The following is a 22941-nucleotide window of genomic DNA, read 5'->3' as shown; positions in this document are numbered from 1 at the left end:
AGAGTGCTTCAGGAAGAAAACAACTTGCTGAAATGTCAGCTGAAGCAGCAAGTTCTAATTTCTTGGAGCTACGGTGCAATGGAAAGAGAAAGTCCACAGCACAGTTAAACATTTTTCTTCACCCTGATCTCATGTTTCTATATCTTCTCAGCTATGTGCTTGTTGGTCTGGATCTGTGCGCGTAGGTGTTTTCTCCTTGCTAGGACAGTGATACCAAAAGGTGTTCACACCCTAAGAACAATAATATAACTCAACTGACAACACTATCACTTCTTAAACAGATAGATGATTGTGGAATTAAGTTTCACACTGTGATCTGCACTCTGGTGTGGGCAATGGTGGCATTACAGTGCAGTACTCTGCTGAACTCAGAGAACTGCCACCCTTTCGATAAGATGTGAAACCAAGGCCCTTTCTGCCCATCTCAGGTGGCTTTCCAGGGGAAGGTTAAAGATTCTGGGATAATCCTCCTTTTGGCAAAACAGGTGCAACTCCCACTGACTAGCAATTATTAAAAAAGAGTAAATGATTGTAACGGGGTTCGGCTCACCTCGTGTGAGTGTACCCTGGGCAAGTGTGTGCACGCCTGCAGTTTTTGTCAACTTCTCCACTCATGGTGCCCTTGGTCGGCTACTGCACTCATCAGGCGGGTCTTCAGTGACTCAGCCTTCCGTCCATATCACATTCAGTCCATGTGAACAGCAAAACAAACCCCTTCTGAGGTATACCATCCAAGCGGGCCTATTTCAGGGCCCTTGGTAATGTCATGCAGCCCTCCTTCGGCTCAGTCTTTAACAGTCCAATGGGGCCTGTCATAGTACCCCTCAGTTGGGTGCGTCCTTTCTCTGTAGCCCTCCCTCGGCTCAGTCCTTCAATAGTCCAACGGGACTCATCACAGTACCCCTCCATTGGCAATGTCTGTGTAGCCCTCCTCAGACTCTGGTCCTCAGTCTGACCAACAGGGCCTATCTCAGTTCCCTAGTTCAGCGACTCTCTACCTTTCCAGACTGCTGTACCCCTTTCAGGAGTCTGATTTGTCTTGCATAACCCCAAGTTTCAGTTCACTTAAAAACTACTTGCTTACAAAAAGCAGACGTAAAAATACAGAAGTGTCACAGCACACTGTTACTGAAAAATTGCTTCTTTTCTCATTTTTACTATATAATTATAAAAAATCATTTGGAATAAATATAGTACTTACATTTCAGTGTATAGTACATAGAGCACTATAAACAAGTAATTGTATGAAAATTTAGCATGTATTGACTGCACTAGTGTTTTTTATGTAGCGTGTTGTAAAACTAGGGCAATATCTAGATGAGTTGATGTACCCCTTGGAAGATCTCTGCAGACCCCCTGGGGTACATGTACCCCTGGTTGAGAACGACTGTCCTAGCTGGCCAGCTTATGTGTGAAGGTTCCTCATCTGGGATGGACCAGCACCCCAGGCATAGGCGCTGGCTTCCTCATTTCCCTGGGGGCGCTTGACACCCCACCCCTGCCTCTTCCTGCTCTCACTCTGCCCCATCTCTTCCCGCCCCCATTCTGCTCCCTCCCCCGAGTGCACCTTGCCCTCTCTCCACCTCCTCCTCCCCAGCATGCTGCTGAACAGCTGGTCATAGTGTGCAGAAGGCACTGGGAGGAAGGGGGAAGAGCTGATTGGTGGGCCGCTGGGAGGCGCTGGGGCTGAGAGGGAGGAGCTGATAGGCAGTGCTGCTGGTGGGTGCTAAGCACCCGCTATTTTTTTTCCATGAGTGCTCCAGCCTCAGAGCACCCATGGAGTTCGTGCCTATGGCCACAGGGCTTCCTCCTTGGAGACTCTTTGCATGTTCTTTACTCCTCTGACCCCAGCTCTCTAGCTGGGTCAGTCTCAGTTCAGCCCCCTTCTCAGGGGTAACAGTTCCACATACAGTCCCTTTCCTAGGCCTGTCTAAACTTCCTTCTCTCATGGTGCAGCCACTTCCCCACTGGTTGTTGAGGGGGGGACCCAAGCCCACCCAATACTCCAGGCCCTAACCCAGGGACCTTCTAAGTAGCAGCCACATGCCATGCCCCTCTAACTGTGTTTCCTTGAGCCACTTCCCCATGGCCTGTATCTTCCTTCAGTCCCATCAGCCAGCCAGGAACACCTTCCTTGCTCCCCTAATCCCTACCAGAAGACTGAATTCACACTGTTTCTGCAGCTCCTCTTATATGAGCATGCTGGACCCTGATTGGCTGCTTCCCTTCAGCCTCCTTCTGATTAGCTGCATCCCAAGCAGCCGCTCTAAGCTTCTCATCTATTGCTCTTTTGGGGAAAGGGTGTGGCAGGACTGACAGCCTTCCAGCAGGGGGTCTCTGGGTCTAATATACCCCATCAGAATGATAAACAGCAACATCCATCAATAAACCATTTTGTAATAGGTACAGTTGGGTATGAACTATTGAATAGTGAACAATAGCTGCTCCCTTTGTGTACATAGGTACTGCACCATTAGTAAAAATCAGCCCTAAATTTGTGTTAGTTTGTGAAATTGCATGTGCACATCCACCCTATCCCTCCATTCTAATGGCTTGGGCTATTCTTGTGGGTAGGCAGGCACTGAAATATCCAGTATGCGGTTAATTCTTTCACATTTCAATACCTGCTTGTTCATAACCTAGAGAGGGTGAGTAGCAGGATGAAGCAGTGTGTAAACACAAGCTCACAGTCATAATTATCCTACTGTCAAAGGGAATTTCAGTGGTACACATTTGCAGCCAGGTAGGCTAATATTTCAATGCTGTAATGGGTACACATCACCAAGTACTACTTAGCATGGAATCATTTACTGTTAAACAGAAAAGCTGACGTATTTCACAGGATTAGGATGAGATCTACACAATAATTTTTCGAACAGGTGGGCTGTGCCACTGTGAAGTGAATCTGCTGTGATATGATGTAAAGCAGCAGCAATTCAGCTGTGATACAGAAGAAAATACTTTTTTTGAAGGTGATAACTTTCCTTTCAGAATTTTTTTTTATTAAACAACCAAATGAGAAAAGCCCTGAAAAGGCAGTTTAATGGAGATCAGAATTCAAGTCTGTTCAGCTTTTAAATTAGGTAATTACAACAATCTGAACAGAAGAAATCATTTTGTCCACTCTGTGATTCTTATAATATATTATTACTTGAAATGGAACAAAATTGAAATACCCACAAACAAGAAGATACTCATGACTAATCAGACAATTCACAGACCCGACTATTAAAATGCAAAACTTCAGGTGTGTTATTTGCCACTCAAATTAATTACAAGAACACAGTTGTCTGAGAGCTGCTTTCAATGTATTGTCACCACGACTTGTCACCAGCACTACTGAATCACACAACTCTCAGGAGCAAGGGAAACAGAGATACTGAGATCAGTCAGGATTTTCCTGCATTATTTGAATGTGTTTGTTAAACGAAATCTAGTAGTAAGCATAAAAGCAAAGTGCAAAACAGAAATCTAGAAGAAACCATCCTAAACTAAATCTCAAAACCAAATGACCACTGACCTGAACTTTAAAACTAAGATCCATCTCTGCAATGAAGTTAGAGAGAAACAGAATCATACTTTTAGGAGTGTTTTTCGCCTCTGAGTCTTCCGCACCTGATATTTCCTCTGTTTTTGCTGTACAACTGAAATGCACTACTGAAATTCAGCCCTATAGAGAGGAGCCTCAAAACAGGGTTTAATTGTCACTTAAGCAGTGCACAAGTCTACTGCATAGGGGGGAATATCACTTACAGTGAACTGATCCCTTTGGTCATTCAGCTCAGTCATTTGACATATTATATATATCTATCCACCCATCTATCAGTCTTATTATAGAGCTATATACAAGGATATTCAGATCCACAGGGCAGAGCTCAAATCTGCTATTCTGTTCTCCCTTTATGCATATCTCATGCTGATGCTATGTGCATGTATTCATATAGAAAGAGCAGACTAGTAGAGCTGAGAGCTGCCTTGAGGATCTGGCAGGATGTTTTTTTTTTTTTGCCTGTATTAGGGTTTCTGTTGGGGTCCATTAAAGTTCATCCTGGTGAAGAGAGCATGTTGGAATCAAGATATCATGTGGCACTGAGAGGAAGACTTTGCCTCTAGATGTTTTTTACATAAGATCCAGTCCTCCAAAGCTAAACTCTCATGAGTAAGTCTTACTGACAATAGTATTCCCATTGACTTCAAAAGAACTACTGAGGTGAGCAAGACTTTCAGGGCTGAGTCTTGATATTATGGCGGGGGTGGGGGAGAGAAAATTATTTATGTCTTCAGCAAAGGGTTAAAATACTTCTAAAGGATCACTCCACTGGAATTTACAAATGCCCCTTCACAGAGTACATAAAAACAGAAAACCAAAGGTATAGGAGCAGAAAGTCAGTGTGTGATCTCACATTTCTTTTAATAATCTGTTTTGTCCATGCTCTGTCTACATTGCATATTTAAAATACTTTTACATGACTAGCAATTAGCTAAAACGTAACCAATCACAGACCTCTCTGACATTTGATTTAATACTATCTTATGGGCAAATATATTGAGGATCCACAGCTGAAAGAAATAAAAGTATTCAGCAACGGGGGCAGATATAACTACAAGTGTGTGAATACAGAGAGAAATGTCCCTATGGTAATTCTAGCTGATAGCATAAGGTTACAACCAAGTAATGGAAAATTTAAAAACCCATGAAACAAGAATAACATAGGTCATTCAATTAGCATTTCTCTCCCCAAACAGCTCAATCTTTATTATAGGTTATATCCTCACAGAATTACAGCACTGTAGCTACTGACTGCAAAGGGAAAGGAAATCGAGTATGGTTTGTGGATGATTTAACTTGAATTTCCTTTTCAGCTAGACGCATGTGGTTTAGTCCCTTTGAACTATGGTATTTCTTTAGACTCTTGGCTCTATGACGTGTTGCTAGTAACTCATTTGGACTACAATTTGTCTCTACTTCATCTTAGACAAAATAACTAGAGGAACTAGAGACCCAGACAGACACTGATCCTAAAGTGCATGGATTGGACCAGCTATCAGATATCTGCATGAATAAATCAAAGGAGAGAATTTAGACCCCAAAGTCAAGCTTCTTTGCCTAAAATTAGGTAGCTAGATCCATATTTAGTAACATAAATAAGTAGCTTGATGTTTAGAAGTACTTAGCACTTACTTCAGTGGAAGGAGCAGATATACAGCACCTCTGAAAATAAGTAGCACTTATACAGGTGCTTAAACGGTGATTTAGATGTCTAACTTTAGACACTCATCTTTAAAAATATTTGGCCTTAGGCTTTACTAATAATGATGGTAAGCCTGTTCCCCTGGTATTTGGATGAAGTTTTTGGTTTGGCATATGAGATATATAGGGCTCGTTCACAAAATTTGGATCCAAGTGCTGACTTCTGAATACAGTACTCCCAACGTCAGAGGTGTTTGTATCCAGGCTTTTTTTTTCTTTCTGCCCATTTCCAGGGCCAAATCCTGGGGACCTTAATTAGGGCCTCATCCAGCAAAGCATTTAATTAAGTATTTTGGGTTTATGCTTAACTTTGGGTACATGAGTATTCCCACTGAAGACACTGTAGCTAATGGAACTGTTTAAGTCTTTCCCTGGATCAGGGACTAAGAGCTTGTCTACACAAGGGAATTGATTGGAATAGTTATTGTGGAAAAACTGTGTGTGTGGACTCTTCCAGTATAAGTGTCTATATATGCAATTATTCCAGAAAAGCTCTAGTACTTTAAATTTACACCGTATCTTACTTCAGAATTGCTTCCCTATGTAGACAAGCCCTCAGTTTTTACTCAAACTCAAGAATGGGACAGCTAAAGTATGGAGATCTGCATTTTATGATCTGACTAGTAAACCTTACTTATTAAGGACCCAGGACCATAAACACAACACAGCAATACCCAGCTTTGCCTGTATGATATATTAACAAAACAGAAAAATCTACTTTGGGGTATCATTTAAAAATACAAAGATGCCAGCTTTTTACCTGTTTAAAGAACTCATGATCTCTACTGCATTAATAAGTACTGTAAAATGTTATATTGTGCATGTATGACAAATATGAGCAATGGTGAATTATCACTTGGTTTTTGCATACTGAAATTCCAGCACTGTGAGAGAAGTGCAGATATTGATACACAAAACAGGCTGTTATTTGTACTTTGTATAATTTATGCTAAAAGATGCACTGATGTGGTAGTAATTTGAATAGAATCTGACACTATGAGTCTCTCAATTAAATGTACAGAACAGTTTAATTTTCATTTAATTATATTTGTTTTTTAAATTTAGATATACTATTACAAGAATACATAGAGTGTATTTGTGCTCATGGGAAATTAAGCATGAGAATAACATTATGCTCTTTTTCTTATGGTTTATTTTCTTCAAACTACCTTTTGAAATTAAAAATAATTAAATGTGGAAAGCTATCAGCGTTTGGGGTTTCAGGGCATATGGTCTCTCATGGCTCCTTGATTATTTATTTAATCAATCCATAAGAAGTGGGTAAAGGATAGGGACATTTTGGTCTCTAAGGTCATTTGCATAAAAACTATTTTATCATCCATATGTAATTACTTGGTTATTCTATTCTTGGCACCTATTCTTTATTTTTCATATAGGAGATCGGATTGCTGCTCTTTGAACCACACTATGTTGGTGACCATTGAAACTGAAATACAGAAACTATTCTAAACTAATTATAATAAAATAAATAAATCTAGATATGATTTGTGGCCTACAGGAAGTTGTATAATTTACCACTTTCAGTCTATTTTAATAGGGTATGTCTATTCAAAGATGCATGTCTCTTTCTCAGGTGCAGTAGTCAGGATTGTGGCAAACTGTCCTTGGGAATTGGTAAAAAATGTTACTTGTCTTGGAGGCGATCCCTTTCTTCCAGCAGATACACAGGAGGATGGCCATTACTTACGCATCAAGAAAATCCTTCCAGATGCCAGAAGGATTGTAGTAAGTAGCAGTGAGAGTTAGGGAGGGCTGCAGGAGATTCAGTTATTAGAAATAAAGGTAGCTAGGCTTGAGAAGAGACATTGTGAAATGATTAAATATCAATGGAATATGGCAAAAACCCAATGGATAGAAACCAGAAAGGATAGATTAAGTTGATGAGAGTCTGGACAAAGCAATGAGTTACATTAACTCCATTGGAATTATACAATATACTTATCAATAATTTGGGGAGGATATAGTGGCAGGGATGAGATAGACCCTTCCAGTACTCTGTATAAAAGGGCATGTGGAGTAGAAGAAAAACTACCCAACATCACCCACTGTGATCATTTATTCACGAAGGAGTAAAGGATTAGCAACTCAAGGGCTAATCCATTCATTCCAAACTGATGTAGAAGTTGTATCAACAATACCTTATGGCTAAATGGTATCAAAGGTGGCTGCTAGATTTAATATCACCTGAGCCACGTGGCTTATTCAGTTTTAGGAGGAGATCATCAACAGCGCTACTAAATCTGTTCGTTTCCATATCCAGCTCTGAAATTAAGCTAACCAGAGTCAAGGATATTAGCAGAGTTGCATTGTTGTAATCTTCTCAGTAATCACTCCTAAATATGAGAGATTAAATCTCTGTCAGTAACTCGCAAGATTATCCGTGTTGAATGACAGTTTATTGAACAGGATTTAATCAGTGCCCTGTTGAGCACACCTGACAACTTACTCTCACGTAGGGCCCAATGTTTCCTCGCTGATCTGAACCAGACAAAACAGACACGTGATATGGCCCAACGCAATTCAGCACTGCATCAAGCTATACTGGCTGAAACTGAAACCTAGAAGATGCTGCAGTTGACCCCTGAGTGTATTGCTCTGAAATCTCAGTAGCTGATTGCTCAGCCCAGATTGCTGGACGGAGGCAAGCCACAAAAGGTCTGCTGTTCAAGTTTCACAGAGCCTGTGATGGAGGCATAGAACACCTTCTGTACCTTTAACAGCAGATAAGAGGATAAGGCTTCAAACATTTCAGTTGCTCAAGCTCTGACAGGATGTCCACCACCAATGTTCTGGTCACCTTCTATCTGGCTTTATATGTTGCAAATCATGTGTAAGCCATGGTGCCCCCAGAGCGAAAGCCAGGCAAGAAGGCATTTGGGCTTACTGCATTGGTGGTTGCAAACAGCATGTATTGCAAAATTCCACTTTGGTACTGTGGTCTGCAAGCAAACCTGTATATCCAGTAGTTCACTAGAGCTCTCTGGAATTTTCAGGTTCTATTAATAATCCCATCAAAATAAATCCCTCATCCAAACAGGATAGAAATATTTCAGCCTCAGGTAGGAATTATTTTGCTCTGTGTTATTTTCAGGACCAGATTAATTCCCAGGTCTACCCCAGCTGCTCCTGGCATAAACTCAGGCACAGAACAACAGAAGCAAAATGTTGACTGGGAGGGAGGCAACAAAGGAGAAAAGTAGCTGCAACCTTCCGTCTGCTGAAGGTCTAAGTGGACGTGCAGGCAGGCAGGCAGAACACCCCAGAAGCAGACAGTGTTGACAGGGGAAGGGGACATAGCCGGGTAGCAAGGGAATGAGCAGTTTCAATGAATTCCTGTTGCCTTCCCACGCTGAAAACCCAGAGAGATATTGGAGTGGAATCCCCCCAGGGAATAATGGCCCAGTCCACTGCAGAGGGTACACATTACACCTACTGTGTTGGCAGGGTTGAATCTGGCTCACATGTTATTCTAAAGGAAGATAATTTTCCTTCCTTAACTACTGTGAGAAATAACACTAACACCAGTGCCTAGTGCTGTAAAATGTATGACCTGATATTTTATTATGGATCTGTTCTCACCAGTAGTGTTCTTATCACTAGCGACAACAGGAGTTACATGCATGCACGGGGGGTGGGCGGAAACTGACCCAAAAGTACTCAGCCTCAGGGACCTCAAAAACTAAACCAAAACCAAAATAACCCCCCAAACCCCTAGGACAAAGTGAGAAAGTTCTATGACAAAAATGGTCTATGACCTTACGAATGACAATTTTTTCTTTCACATAATAAATAGTTTGCTGTCATGAGCAGGTAAGGAACATAATTTTAAATCTATATGTAGAGTCTTTCATTTGCATTGTAGCTCCTAAAGAAACCCCTTTCCTCATACAAAGTGATACCTTTAAGACTGTAACAAAGCTCCCTCCTCATTGGGTAAGTTTGCATGACTATGCTGTACAAAGATCACAAAAATATTGGTAGTTCGTTGTTATTATTAATTTATAGTTTCAAATAGCTATTGAAATGCCTAACAACAACTGAAATATGAGCCCATGAGTTTGATGCATGATATTTTTTAATCAGGGATATTTAATTTTTAACCCATGCGGGATAAACTCTAGGATGGCATTTGGGGAGTGTGAGGAGAAAAAGCTTTAGGCAGCAGGTATTATAAGCTAGCATGGTTCTTTTTAGATGGCAGAAAGAGAAAAAAAATCCTTTATAAACCACCTAGAAACTCACCAGAGAAACTACTTGTGCTGTTAGTTAATGGTAAAACAAAGCATTTCCTACCCCATTAAAGTAAAATCATGTATTGAATCTGACTCCAGAGATGATGCAGTATGATAAGAACAGCCAAAACTGATATGCAGAATGCTAACTCCTGTGAGGAAATAAGAAGAATGCTTCACTAACATTGTCATAGTAAACTGAGCTAGTCAATACTGGGTTTGGTGAAGAGATTCAGTTTCAGAACACTTTTTTCAGTTATTCTTTTACACGTCATTATTTAACTTAAGAGATTGGTGAAAACAGGGACATGATGAATATACCCAGTCTCTATTTGGTTTATCAATGACTCTAGAAACTATGCCAGACTGGTCTTTGTTAAAGTCTTAGGCAGGAAACAAACTAAAGTTTGCCTACTTAACATGATCACTGACACATGGCAGAGGCCACTTTATGTTATGATCTTGCCATTTCTTCTAGTCCCAGCACTGCTTCACCACTCTTCCACTAAAACACATTCCCACCAACCCTTCTGACCTAATACCCATGACTACCCACTTTCCTTTGTGGATCTCACCCATAATTTCTCCCGGCCCCAGAATCACACCCCATTATTTGCTCACCAGTGTACATACATATCATACCTATTTCCAACAAATATTGAAGCATGATAACCAGTGCACAATGATTCGCAACCATCAGGAATTATCACAACTCTAAAAAATATTCTTTCCTCCTTGTTACTCTTGTATTTCTACTTTCCCTAATTGCTTCAGCTTGCTTCGTTGGTTTGCTTGAAAGCCACTGTAGAAGGGTTTCCAAAAAGTAAAAGTCACATCAAACATTTATTTCTGCTATTTTACTGCTCCTGATAATAAGAGCCTGAAACTACAGTCCTTACACAGGCTCCCACTAAAATAAGTAAATGGGCATTTACATGAATGTGGAGTGCAGGATGGGGCCCTAATTCTTTGTAACAGTTCTGTTAAACAACAGCAACAAGCAGTTTCACTCTGAATAGTGCCTGCTTTTGACATCTTGTCTGGAACACACTTAAGATGACCATTGTCATCATAGGTTTCATAATTTTAAAAAATATTTTTGCTCTGCTCTTGTTCACAAATAAAGTCCTGGCCTGGAAGGATTAACACTGAAACTGTAGTTTAGCCTTTAATATGACTGACATCAATGAAAATCTTTCACTGAATTCAATGGTTATTGGATTGGGCCCTCAGTCATTGGAGCTTTGTCCTCATATGTCATGTCTGAATGTACTCCTCTTTCTTTATCTTTTCCTCCCTGCCACACACTGGTTTATTGTTGTAGGGTTGCTCATGAGTGCCAAACAGCTGACACTGATTTTTTTTTTTATTTTAAGAAAAACATAGCATTGAAGTATTGCTACATACATGCATAGGCACACGTACACAGCACACACAAGCATGCACACAAGTAATTTTCAAAAACAGGAGGTCTACATCTTCAAAAACATACATCTCTTGAGTTTGGCACCCAGAAATGGAGCCATTCCAAATTAATGGATACTTCTTAAATTTAGGCCTTAACCAATTTACACATACAAATGCAGGTGCATGTGTGTTGTGCACATTTGTCACATGTTCCTCAGCTCCACTCCATGAATTTTTGGCCCATTAAGAATTACATGGACTTTTCAAACAAACAGAGGAAAAAGTCAAATTTGCGGTCTGCCAAACTCTGACTGTGTCCTTTTAAGAAGAAAAATAAAAACACCTTGACATCCCAATTATTCCATCAATACCATGTCATAAGAGTGATAATCTAATACAGGGCTAGCATTTCTGATGCTCATACTGATCTTTGATCATGTCGCAACATTGTTGAAAGAAAACTTTTGGAACAGTTATTTACAATGCAAAATTAACTTAAATCACACCGTGCTTTTAGCATTGCTGTCAGGACAAACAAAAGAACCCCTGATGCTTACATAGCCTGGTGTGCATAGCAAAAAAGCTAACCAAGAGCAACCGTACATTCCAGATGTGTGACAGATCATACAGCAGTAAACTACAGTAGGTAAGTCTGAAGCAACAGCTGCCTACGCAATGGTTGTAAATTGCATGGGACATATAGGGCCAGTGCTTCCATTTAGGCGACCTAGGCGGTCGCCTAGGGCACCAGGATTTGGGGGGGCGGCATTTTGCCACCCTTGGTGGCAATTCAGTGGCGGGGGGGTCCTTCCACGCTCTAGGTCGTCGTTGGCAATTCTGCGGCAGGTCCTTCACTCGCTCCGAGACCCTCCGCCTAAGTGCCCTGAAGACTAGGAGCGCGGAAGGACCCCACCCCCACCGCAGAAGTGCCACCAATGACTGGGATCACGGAAGGACCCCCGCCTAGGGCGCCAAAAACCCTGGCACCGCTCCTGGTGACATACAGATTCAGATTTTCAACATTGCATAAAGGTAACTGTGTGGATTTGTTTGCCACTAATGTGTAAATACCTGATGTGTGCAGATATGACCAATTAGACATGTGTCTGACATCTAACTGACCACATGCATGAGCGTCTCAGGTATTTGCTTCCACATATTGGGTGCACTGGCACATAAGTTAGGCACAAGCAAAATATATGCACACCCCTAAGTGTGAGAGTCTGGCCCACAATACATTTTTAATCAAATGTATTAATTCATGGACTTTATTGAAATCACCCTGAGTTGTATTTCCATATTTTTTGAGACAATGGTTTGCCTCTGCATTTTTTTTAAAACAAACTTTCCTTCAATATGTATATTCCATTTGGACTGCATGCACATACACTTTGAGATACCATTAACACTAACCTGGGAAGTAGCTGCAGTTGTGCTAGTTTCCTTACCATTCCCAGGTGACACGCTCATTGCTTTTTGCTGCTTCTGTAGTTTCTGCCTTCTTTACCTTCATTTCCAGAGAAACGGGTGGCCTACTTGGCCCAACCCATCACTCACTTGGGTCAAACTTGGGCTGCTTGCTTGCTGTGATTTTGGCCTTATACCAACTAGGGTAAAACAAAGGGATCGATGGTTTCTGCTGTTGATGGCATTTGTGTTTCAGACTCTGCAGTCTGTCGAGCACCACTTGGCACAACCTCACCCTTCATCAGGATAGATAAAGTAAAAAACAAAAAAAAAAACAACACACAAGCAGAGTGCACTCTGTTACCTTCCTGTGTTCAGCCCATATTTCTCTGCATGCTATATTGTTTTTAACTCACTGCCAAGAATTTATTGTTTGAGGTCCAAAAGAATTACAGCTGAAATACAAGCAGCAAGAATCCTGTGGCACCTTATAGACTAACAGACGTTTTGGAGCATGAGCTTTCGTGGGTGAATACCCACTTCCTCAGATGCATTTACTGGAAATATCCAGGGGCAGGTATATATATGTGTGCTAGCAAGCAAGCTAGAGATAACGAGGTCAGTTCAATCAGGGAGGATGAGGCCCTGTTCTAGCAGTTGAGGTGTGAAAACCAAGAGAGGAGAAACTGGTTCTGTAATTGGCAAGCCATTCACAGTCTTTGTTCAATCCTGAGCTGATGGTGTCAAATTTGCAGATGAACTGAAGCTCAGCAGTTTCTCTTTGAAGTCTGGTCCCTGAAGTTTTTTGCTGCAGGATGGCCACCTTAAGGTCTGCTATAGTGTGGCCAGGGAGGTTGAAGTGCTCTCCTACAGGTTTTTGTATATTGCCATTCCTAATGTCTGATTTGTGTCCATTTATCCTTTTCCGTAGAGACTGTCCAGTTTGGCCGATGTACATAGCAGAGGGGCATTGCTGGCATATGATGGCGTATATTACATTGGTGGATGTGCAGGTGAATGAACCAGTGATGGTGTGGCTGATCTGGTTAGGTCCTGTGATGGTGTCGCTGGTGTAGATATGTGGGCAGAGTTGGCATCGAGGTTTGTTGCATGGATTGGTTCCTGAGCTAGAGTTATTATGGTGTGGTGTGCAGTTACTGGTGAGATATGTTTCAGGTTGGCAGGTTGTCTGTGGGCAAGGATTGGCCTGCCACCCAAGGCCTGTGAAAGTGTGGGATCATTGTCCAGGATGGGTTGTAGATCCTTGATGATGCGTTGGAGGGTTTTAGAGCTGGGGGCTGTATGTGATGGCCAGTGGAGTCCTGTTGGTTTCTCTCTTGGGTTTGTCTGCAGTAGGAGGCTTCTGGGTACACGTCTGGCTCTGTTGATCTGTTTCCTTTATTTCCTCCATGCGGGTATTGTAGTTTTGAGAATGCTTGGTGGAGATTTTGTAGGTGTTGGTCTCTGGTCTGAGGGGTTAGAGCAGATGCGGTTGTACCTCAGTGCTTGGCTGTAGACAATGGATCGTGTGATGTGCCCGGGATGGAAGCTGGGACCATGGAATGCATTGGTGACCTCCCAGAAAACACCATCCTAGCCACCATGGCTGTAGAGGCTCTCTACACAAACATCCCACACACAGATGGAATACAAGCTGTCAGGAACACCATCCCTGATTGATGCCACAGCACAACTGGCTGCTGAGCTCTGTGCCTTATACTTACACACAACTATTTCAAATTTGATGACAATATATATCTCCAGATCAGTGGCACTGCTATGGGCACCCGCATGGCCCCACAATATGCCAATATCTTCATGGCGACCTGGAACAACGCTTCCTCAGCTCTCGTCCACTCACACCCCTTCTCTATCTACGCTACATTGATGACATCTTCATCATCTGGACCCATGGGAAGGAGACTCTGGAAAAATTCCACCATGATTTCAACAGCTTCCACCCCACCATCAACCTCAGCCTGGACCAATCTACACGGGAGGTCCACTTTCTTGACACCACGGTGCAAATAAGTGATGGTCACATTAACACCACCCTATATCGAAAACCCACCGACCGCTATGCCTACTTTCATGCCTCCAGCTTCCATCCCGGGCACATCACACGATTCATTGTCTACAGCCAAGCACTGAGGTACAACCGCATCTGCTCTAACCCCTCAGACAGAGACCAACACCTACAAAATCTCCACCAAGCATTCTCAAACTACAATACCCGCATGAGGAAATAAGAAACAGATCAACAGAGCCAGACGTGTACCCAGAAGCCTCCTACTGCAAGACAAACCCAAGAGAGAAACCAACAGGACTCCACTGGCCATCACATACAGCCCCCAGCTAAAACCCCCTCCAACGCATCATCAAGGATCTACAACCCATCCTGGACAATGATCCCACACTTTCACAGGCCTTGGGTGGCAGGCCAATCCTTGCCACAGACAACCTGCCAACCTGAAACATATTCTCACCAGTAACTGCACACCACTACCATAATAACTCTAGCTCAGGAACCAATCCATGCAACAAACCTCGATGCCAACTCTGCCCACATATCTACACCAGCGACACCATCACAGGACCTAACCAGATCAGCCACACCATCACTGGTTCATTCACCTGCACATCACCAATGTAAATACGCCATCATATGCCAGCAATGCCCCTCTGCTATGTACATCGGCCAAACTGGACAGTCTCTACGGAAAAGGATAAATGGACCACAAATCAGACATTAGGAATGGCAATATACAAAAACCTGTAGGAGAGCACTTCAACCTCCTGGCCACACTATAGCAGACCTTAAGGTGGCCATCCTGCAGCAAAAAAACTTCAGGACCAGACTTCAAAGAGAAACTGCTGAGCTTCAGTTCATCTGCAAATTTGACACCATCAGCTCAGGATTGAACAAAGACTGTGAATGGCTTGCCAATTACAGAACCAGTTTCTCCTCTCTTGGTTTTCACACCTCAACTGCTAGAACAGGGCCTCATCCTCCCTGATTGAACTGACCTCGTTATCTCTAGCTTGCTTGCTAGCACAACATATATATACCTGCCCCTGGATATTTCCTTACATGCATCTGAGGAAGTGGGTATTCACCCACGAAAGCTCATGCTCCAAAACGTCTGTTAGTCTATAAGGTGCCACAGGATTCTTTGCTGCTTTTACAGATCCAGACTAACACGGCTACCCTCTGATAGCTGAAATACAGAACAAAAGTGTCTAGCATTTGGATAATATATGTATGGAAAATACAAACAGTGGGTCAAATTCTGCAGCCCCACTCAGCAAAACTTCCCATTAGCTTCAAAGGGAACCTTAGTTGAGAAACAACTGAAGGAGATGTTCCTTTCATTAATTTCATTACACACTTCAGGCCTGATTCTCTTCTCAAGTATAAATTAGGAATAACTTCACTGAAGTCAGTGAAGTCACATTATAGCGGAGATTCTTACTCAGAGTTATCTGAGTTCATACTCAAGTGAGCACCCATCTCTGTGTAATCACTGAGCTAAAACTATACTACACAATGCGTAAGAACTTCCAGTACTAGCCTCACACATTAAGATGACATATGTGGGTCTTACCCACTGCCTATGAAGTCAATTGGAGTCTTTTAAATCACTTCCTTGGGTTTGGGATTGGGACAATAATTTATTTTTTAAAAAATATATACAGAATTGTATCACTCAACATTGATTCTGTTGACATGAGCAGGCAGAATAAACAGACTATAATGACCAATAGAAATAAATACTTGCCCACCACACGACTGTTTATATATAATAGTTGACTGTAATTATACCTCATCCATGACTGGAGCAGCTGACAGAACTGCACCCTCTCTATCAAAATCAGTCTTTCCAGACTAGCCAACTGCAGGTTTGACCACCTGGTGCCATTATTACAGATGACTAGATATTACAACATTTTACTTTGCTTTCCCTAGGCAACAGGAAAAAGCTAAACTGCAAGCATCCTGACATTGCATCCCCCACATGCCAGTCTGATGAACTCATAATGGCTTTTTAAATTACTCGTGGGCTAGACCAGCATGTCTCTATATCTTTTCACTCAGGAGGGTGTCGGACTTCCAAAATTATGAGGCAGTTCAGTTTCTAATATGTCTGGTCTACATAATGAAGTTAAATTAGTGCACTCTGCACGTGAACACTCTTAAATCAGTTTAAATTTCCTTATTTAGATTTAGATTAAGTTGGTAAAAAATCAAGTTAAATAGATATATGCCATTTCTAAACTGATTTAAGAATATCACAGAGAACAGGCACAAACCTGTGTAAGCCCTCAAATAGATCAAAGAAGGCATAAAGCTAGATAATTTATTCCCCCTCCCACCACCGGTTCTGTTAAATCAGAACTTTGCCATAAACATGGACTCTTTATTTGTTTCCTTGTTTGTGCACCACTGTCAATGACCTCAGCATGGCGCTGGAATAAGGACGTAACTGGAGTTGCAGAAGAGATTAATTTGTCCTGCTTAGTAAGTTAATTGCTGATATTTGATAGCTGAAGGAGATTAGCAAGTATTGTTTTGATGTAGATCTCACAAAGTATCAGTCATTGGTATTTTATTTTAATTGTATTCCAAGAGAAAAAGTACAGATATCAAATATATCTTAAATATATGGCTTCAAATCTAAAGGTATTTCATTCCAGAACATGTTTGCGCTGCCATTTCATAACAAGCAGCCTTACTTCTCTGCATCTAACACTCTGAGACATGACCTTCTAAATGATAAGCCCCAGTTACAAGACCACCAAAGGAAGGTAAATGTCATTCACAGGAATAAAGTTTAGAGAGGTCAGGTAATATGGCTTATGAACTCTTCAGAAGGCATGCTAAAAGTGAAGTTCTCTTGGTATACATGTTTTTATTTCTCATCTCAGTTATTATAACTGTTAGTTTCTACTAAGCAAAAGAACAAACAACAAAACTGAGCATCAAGTTGTCAGTTCTTAAGGGTTTTGCTCCAAATTAATCTTAGTAACCAAATGTTCCTTGATTTACATACGAGAACACTGTTATTGTTTTTTTTAAATCAATGAACTCACACACATACCCAGCTTGAATATAAGCAATGGCAGTAAAATCTTTGCATTCTTCCTTGATGGCTATATTTTTTATGTTTCTGACATATGTTTCAGCATCTATTGGTCCAGTTAGATCATTCATAGTGCTCTAGAATGGAGGGAAACATTCAGCATAGCTGATAGGACAGAGAATGGTTGGATGCAATTACCTGACTAACTGAGGCAGCTGGTGGTAATGATGGGGCTGATTCAGTCTGAGGGCCTCCTGTTGTGCTCTTGGGTTCTGAGTCCAGCTGAGATTGCTGGGATACTTTCTCAGCTACCTCTTCCTCCTCACCTGTGACTCTGTGCGGACTTCATCAAACTCTTCACCTTCCATCACCTCCTCATCTTCCTCATCACCCTCCTCCTCTAATAAACATTCATGTAAGCACAGCGTTAGGTTACACAATACATGGGGTATGCTCTTTATACAACACAGACATTTAGAAATATGAAGTTACTATGGTAACTATACAGTAGGTCTATTGATAGTGAAAGGGACCCACAGAGGGTTTTTCTCAAGGGACAGTACCACTTGTGCTTTAATTCCAGCTGATGCCATAGAGGCAAGACTGGAATCTGCCCTGGATGCATGCAAAAGGAAGGAAGATGATGCAAGAGAGAGACAGAGGACCAAGGAGGAGCCTCTCCTCACATGTTGCATCTCTGTGTACAGGTCTTGAGCATAAGGACTGGGCAAGCCGGCCAGTGCCACCAACAGTGTAGGCTCCCCACAAGTGCTGGAGACAGGAACACACACGGCATTCTGCCACAGGGTGTTGCAGCAGTTGCATTCCCCCTGCCTGAGGTAAAAAAGCAGCGCTGGCAATTAATCACAGTTAAGCTCACACAATTAACTCAAAAAATTAATCATGATTAATCACAGTTTTAATCACATTGTTAAACAACAGAACACCAATTGAAATTTATTAAATATTTTGGATGTTTTTCTACATTTTCAAATATATTGATTTCAATTACAACACAGAATATGAAGTGTACAGTGCTTATTTTATATTAGTGATTACAAATATTTGTACGGTAAAATGATAACAAAGAAAATCTTTTTCAGTTCTCCTCATACAAGTACTGTAGTGCAATCTCTTTATCATGAAAGTGCAACTTACAAATGTAGATTTTTTTTTGTTCCATAACTGCACTCAAAAACAAAACAATGTAAAACTTCAGAGCCTACAAGTCCACTCAGTCTACTTTGCGTTCAGCCAATTGCTAAGACAAACAAGTTTGTTTACATTTACGGGTGATATGCTGCCCACTTTTATTTACAATGTCAGCAGAAAGTGAGAACAAGTATTCTCATGGTATTGTTGTAGCCGGCATCGCAAGATATTTATGTGCCAGATGCACTAAAGATTCATATGTCCCTTCATGCTTCAGCCATCATTCCAGAGGACATGCTTCCATGTGTATGACCCCAAGACCCAAATTCCTTGAGTCCTCACAACAAAGGGGAATAAACCGTTTCCCTTCCCCCCTCCAGGTGTTCCCTCCCTGGGTTCCTGGAGAGATACAGAGAAGCAAGCTCCGTGAATCTAAACAGAGGGACTCCACCCTCTCCTATTTCCAGTCCTGGAAACACAAGCACTTCCTTCTTCACCCAGAGGGAATGCAAAGTCAGGCTAGGTAAATCTAACACACACAGATTTCCCCCTGACTTCTTCCTCCCACCAATTCCCTGGTGAGCTGCAATTCAATTCCCTGGAGTCCCCCACTAAAGAAAAACTCCAACAGGTCTTAAAAAGAAAGCTTTATGTAAAAGAAAGAAAATACATAAAAATGGTCTCTCTGTATTAAGGTGACAAATACAGGGTCAATTGCTTAAAAGAAATATGAATAAACAGCCTTATTCAAAAGAACACAATCAGAACACTCCAGCAACTACACACATTAAATACAAAAGAAACAATATAAACCTTACTGCCTTACTATATTTTGTACTTACAACTTGGAAACAGAAGATTAGAAAGCAAGAGACAGAAATCCTCTCATAGCCGAGAGAGAGACAGGCACAAGACCAGAGAACAAAGGACTCACATACAAACTTCCCTCCACCCAGATTTGAAAAAGTCTTGTTTCCTGATTGGTCCTCTGGTCAGGTGTTTCAGGTTACTCCTTTCCAGGTGAAAGAGACATTAACCCTTAGCTATCTGTTTATGAAAGCTTGTTTAAAAAATAATGCATTAATTACCTTTCTGACTGAACTCCTTGGGGGAGAAATGTATGTGTCATGATCCTGATTTTACCTGCATTTTGCCATATATTTATATTATAATAGTCTCAGATGATGACCGCCAGTAATGTTCATTTTAAGAATACTTTCACTGCAGATCTGACAAAACACAAAGAAGATGTGAGATTTCTAAAGATAGCTGCAGCACTCAACCCAAAGTTTGTAAGAATCTGAAGGGCAGTCATAACATTCTTCCTAGATCTGGACCTTAGCGTCCAAAATATGGGTGTTAGCAGGAATTCCCTAAGCTTAATTACCAGCTTATATCTGATAGCGCTGCCACCAATCAGGAATTTTAGGGCCTGATACCCTCTGGTCCCCCAAACTTTCCCCTGGGGGACCCCCCAGACTCAGATGCCTTGAGTCCTACAACAAAGGGAAATAACCCCCTTCCCTTGTTTCCTGGTTACTTCCTCCCAGGCTCCCCTCCCTGGACGACCTAGGAGATTCCCTGCTTCCAGTCCTGGAAACACAAGTACCGAGAGAGCTAATCTCTCTCCCCTTACCCAGAGGTATGTAAAGTCAGGCTTAGTAAATCTAACACAAAGAGATTTTCCCCCTGACTTCTTCCTCCCACCAATTCCCTGGTGAGCTGCAGGGACTCAATTCCCTGGAGTCCTCACTAAAGAAAAACTCCAACAGGTCTTAAAAGAAGCTTTATAAAAAGAAAGAAAAATACATTAAAAATAGTCTCTGTATAGGTGAAAATATACAGGGTTCAATTGCCTTAAGAAAAAAAGTGAATTAAACAGCCTTATCCAAAAGAATACAATTCAAAACACTCCAGCCACTACACACATGTAAATACAAAAAAAAAACAATATAAACCTATTGTCTTACTATTCTTGTACTTACAACTTGGAAACAGAAGATTAGAAAGGCGGAGATAGAGAGAGATCACTCTCAGAGCCGATGAGGGGCACAGACACAAGACAAAGAACAAAGAACTCACACCCTAAACTTCCCTCCACTCAGATTTGAAAAAAATCTGTTTTCTGATTGGTCTCTGGTCAGGTGTTTTAGGTCACTGCTTGTTAACCTTTTTTTAGGTGAAAGAGACATTAACCCTTAGCTATCTGTTTATGACAGGGCATTCCAAAATCTGAGGGATGAAGTGCGGAACACGCTTTCAGAAGTCTTAAAGAGCAATGTCCTCTGGAATGATGGTTGAAGCATGAAGGGACATATGAATCTTTAGCGCATCTGGCACACAAATATCTTGCGATGCTGGCTACAACAATGCCATGAGAATACCTGTTCTCACTTTCAGGTGACATTGTGAACAAGAAGTGGGGCAGCATTATCTCCTGCAAATGTAAACAACTTGTTTGAGCGATTAGCTGAACAGAAGAGGACTGAGTGGATTTGTAGGCTCTAAAGTGTTACATTGTTTTATTTTGAATGCAGTTATTTTTTTGTACATAATTCTATATTTGTAAGCTGCAACTTTCATAATCAAGAGATTGCACAACAGTACTGCATTAGGTGAATTGAAAAATGCAGTGCAAATATATGTAATAAAAATAAATATAAAGTGCACACTGTACACCTTTGTATTCTGTGTTATAGTTGAAATCAATATATTTGAAAATGTAGAAACATCCACAAATATTTAAATAAATGGGTATTCTATTATGCTTAATTGCATGACTCATCACAATTAATTTTTTTAATCGCTTGACAGCCTAGTAAATAGCCTTCAGAAACTCCCCTCAGGCATAGGGTTGCCAACTTTCTATTTGCAGAAAATCAAACACCTTTGCCCCGCCTCCTTCCCTGTCCCTTCCCCAAGGCCATGCCCTGCCCTGTCCCTTCTCCAAGGCCCAACTCTGCTCACTCCATCCCCCCTCCATCTGTCACTTTATCGCCCCACCCTTGCTCACTATCGCCTCATTTTCACCAGTCTGGAGCAGAGGGTTGCGGTGCAGAATGGGGTGAGGGCTCCAGCTGGGGGTGCTGGCTCTGGGGTGGACCGGAGTTCAGCAGTGGGGGGTGGCTACCCAGCTGGGGGCCAAGGATTTCAGAGTGTGGGAGGGGGCTCCGGGTTGGGGCAGGGGGTTGGGGGGTGGATGGGGTTCAAGTTCTGGGCGGGGGTGTGGGCTCTGGAGTGTTTGGCCAGAAATGTGAGGTTAGGGTGTGGGGAGGGACTCTGGGCTGGGGCAGGGGACAGGGGTTCGGTAGTGGGTATGCTCCTGGTAGGAGTGCCGGGCTCTGGTGGGGACAAGATGAGGCGGTTGGACTGCAGAGGGGGCTCTGACGGGCCGAGGGGTTTGGAGTGCAGGCAAGGGGCTCCAAGATGGGGCAGGGGGTTGGGGGTGTTGGAGGAGGTATGGGTACAGGCTCCAGGAGGGAGTTTGGGTGTGGGAGGGGACTCAGGGCTGGGGTAGGGGGTTGGGTGCGGATTCTAGGGGCCGAGCTGGAGCAGGAGATTGGGGTGCAGGAGGGGGTCAGGGTTTCAGGCTCCAGGTGGCCGAGCTGGGCAGGGGGATGGGCTGTGAGAGGGGGTGCAGGCTGTGGGAGGAAGTTTGGGTGCATGACTGGGCTCAGGGCTGTGGCAGGGGTTGACGTACAGGAGGAGGTGCAGAATGTAAAGTCTGGGTGGCGCTTACCTCAGACAGCTCCTAGACGCAGCCAGGATGTCCCTTTGTCTTCTAGGCGCAAGGGTGACCAGGTGACTCAGCTCTGCATGCTGCCCTTGCCTGCAGGGCACCACCCTCGCAGCCTCAATTGGCTGTAGCTCCAGGCAGCCGGTGTATTATTGCCTAGGCCAACAAGGCCTAGGCCTAGGGCAGCAAATTTGCTCGCGATCCCTCCCCAACTCCATCCCTTCCCCAAATCCCCAGCTTGCCTCCTCCCCCAGGCGTGCCACGCTTCCCTCCTTCCACCTCCCTCCCAGGCTTGCTGCACAAAAGTGCTGTGAGGGGAGGGAGAAGCGAGTAGCAGCGCACTTGGAGGAGCAGAGCAGAGGTGAGCTGGGGCCCCGCGGGCACGGAGAGTAGCTCGAGGGGGCCGGGAACCGCTCCCCGCCCCAGCTCACCTCCACTCCACCACTGCCATCCCCCGAGCATGCCGCAACTCCCCTTCTCCCTCTTCCCTCCCAGGTTCACTGCGCAAAGCGTGGGAGGGAGGGAGAAGCAAGTCGCGGCGCGATCGGAGGAGGAGGAGCAAAGGTGAGCTGGAGTCGGCAGGTGCAGGGAGTGACTCTTGGGAGGATGGGGGCAGGGAGCTGCTCCCGCCCCAGTCACCTTCCACTCCATGGC

At 42.8% G+C, this 22941-nt stretch overlaps 1 protein-coding gene across 1 annotated transcript in view; it reads right to left on the bottom strand.

Moving 5' to 3' along the window:
* The window catches only part of TRIM55 (tripartite motif containing 55), an 89578-nt gene that overhangs the window by 10616 nt on the left and 56021 nt on the right, over positions 1-22941 (bottom strand). The window contains 8 exon segments of the mRNA XM_030553200.1: positions 10440-10484; positions 12325-12375; positions 12377-12444; positions 12447-12504; positions 12506-12535; positions 12537-12614; positions 17598-17728; positions 17731-17799. Of these exon segments, the coding sequence (XP_030409060.1) occupies positions 10440-10484; positions 12325-12375; positions 12377-12444; positions 12447-12504; positions 12506-12535; positions 12537-12614; positions 17598-17728; positions 17731-17799 (530 nt within the window).

Source organism: Gopherus evgoodei, chromosome 2, assembly GCF_007399415.2.
Source record: "Gopherus evgoodei ecotype Sinaloan lineage chromosome 2, rGopEvg1_v1.p, whole genome shotgun sequence".
NCBI classification, from domain to species: Eukaryota; Metazoa; Chordata; order Testudines; family Testudinidae; genus Gopherus; species Gopherus evgoodei.
Note: the sequence above shows the minus strand (reverse complement) of the source record. Positions and strands in the feature narration are given on the sequence as shown.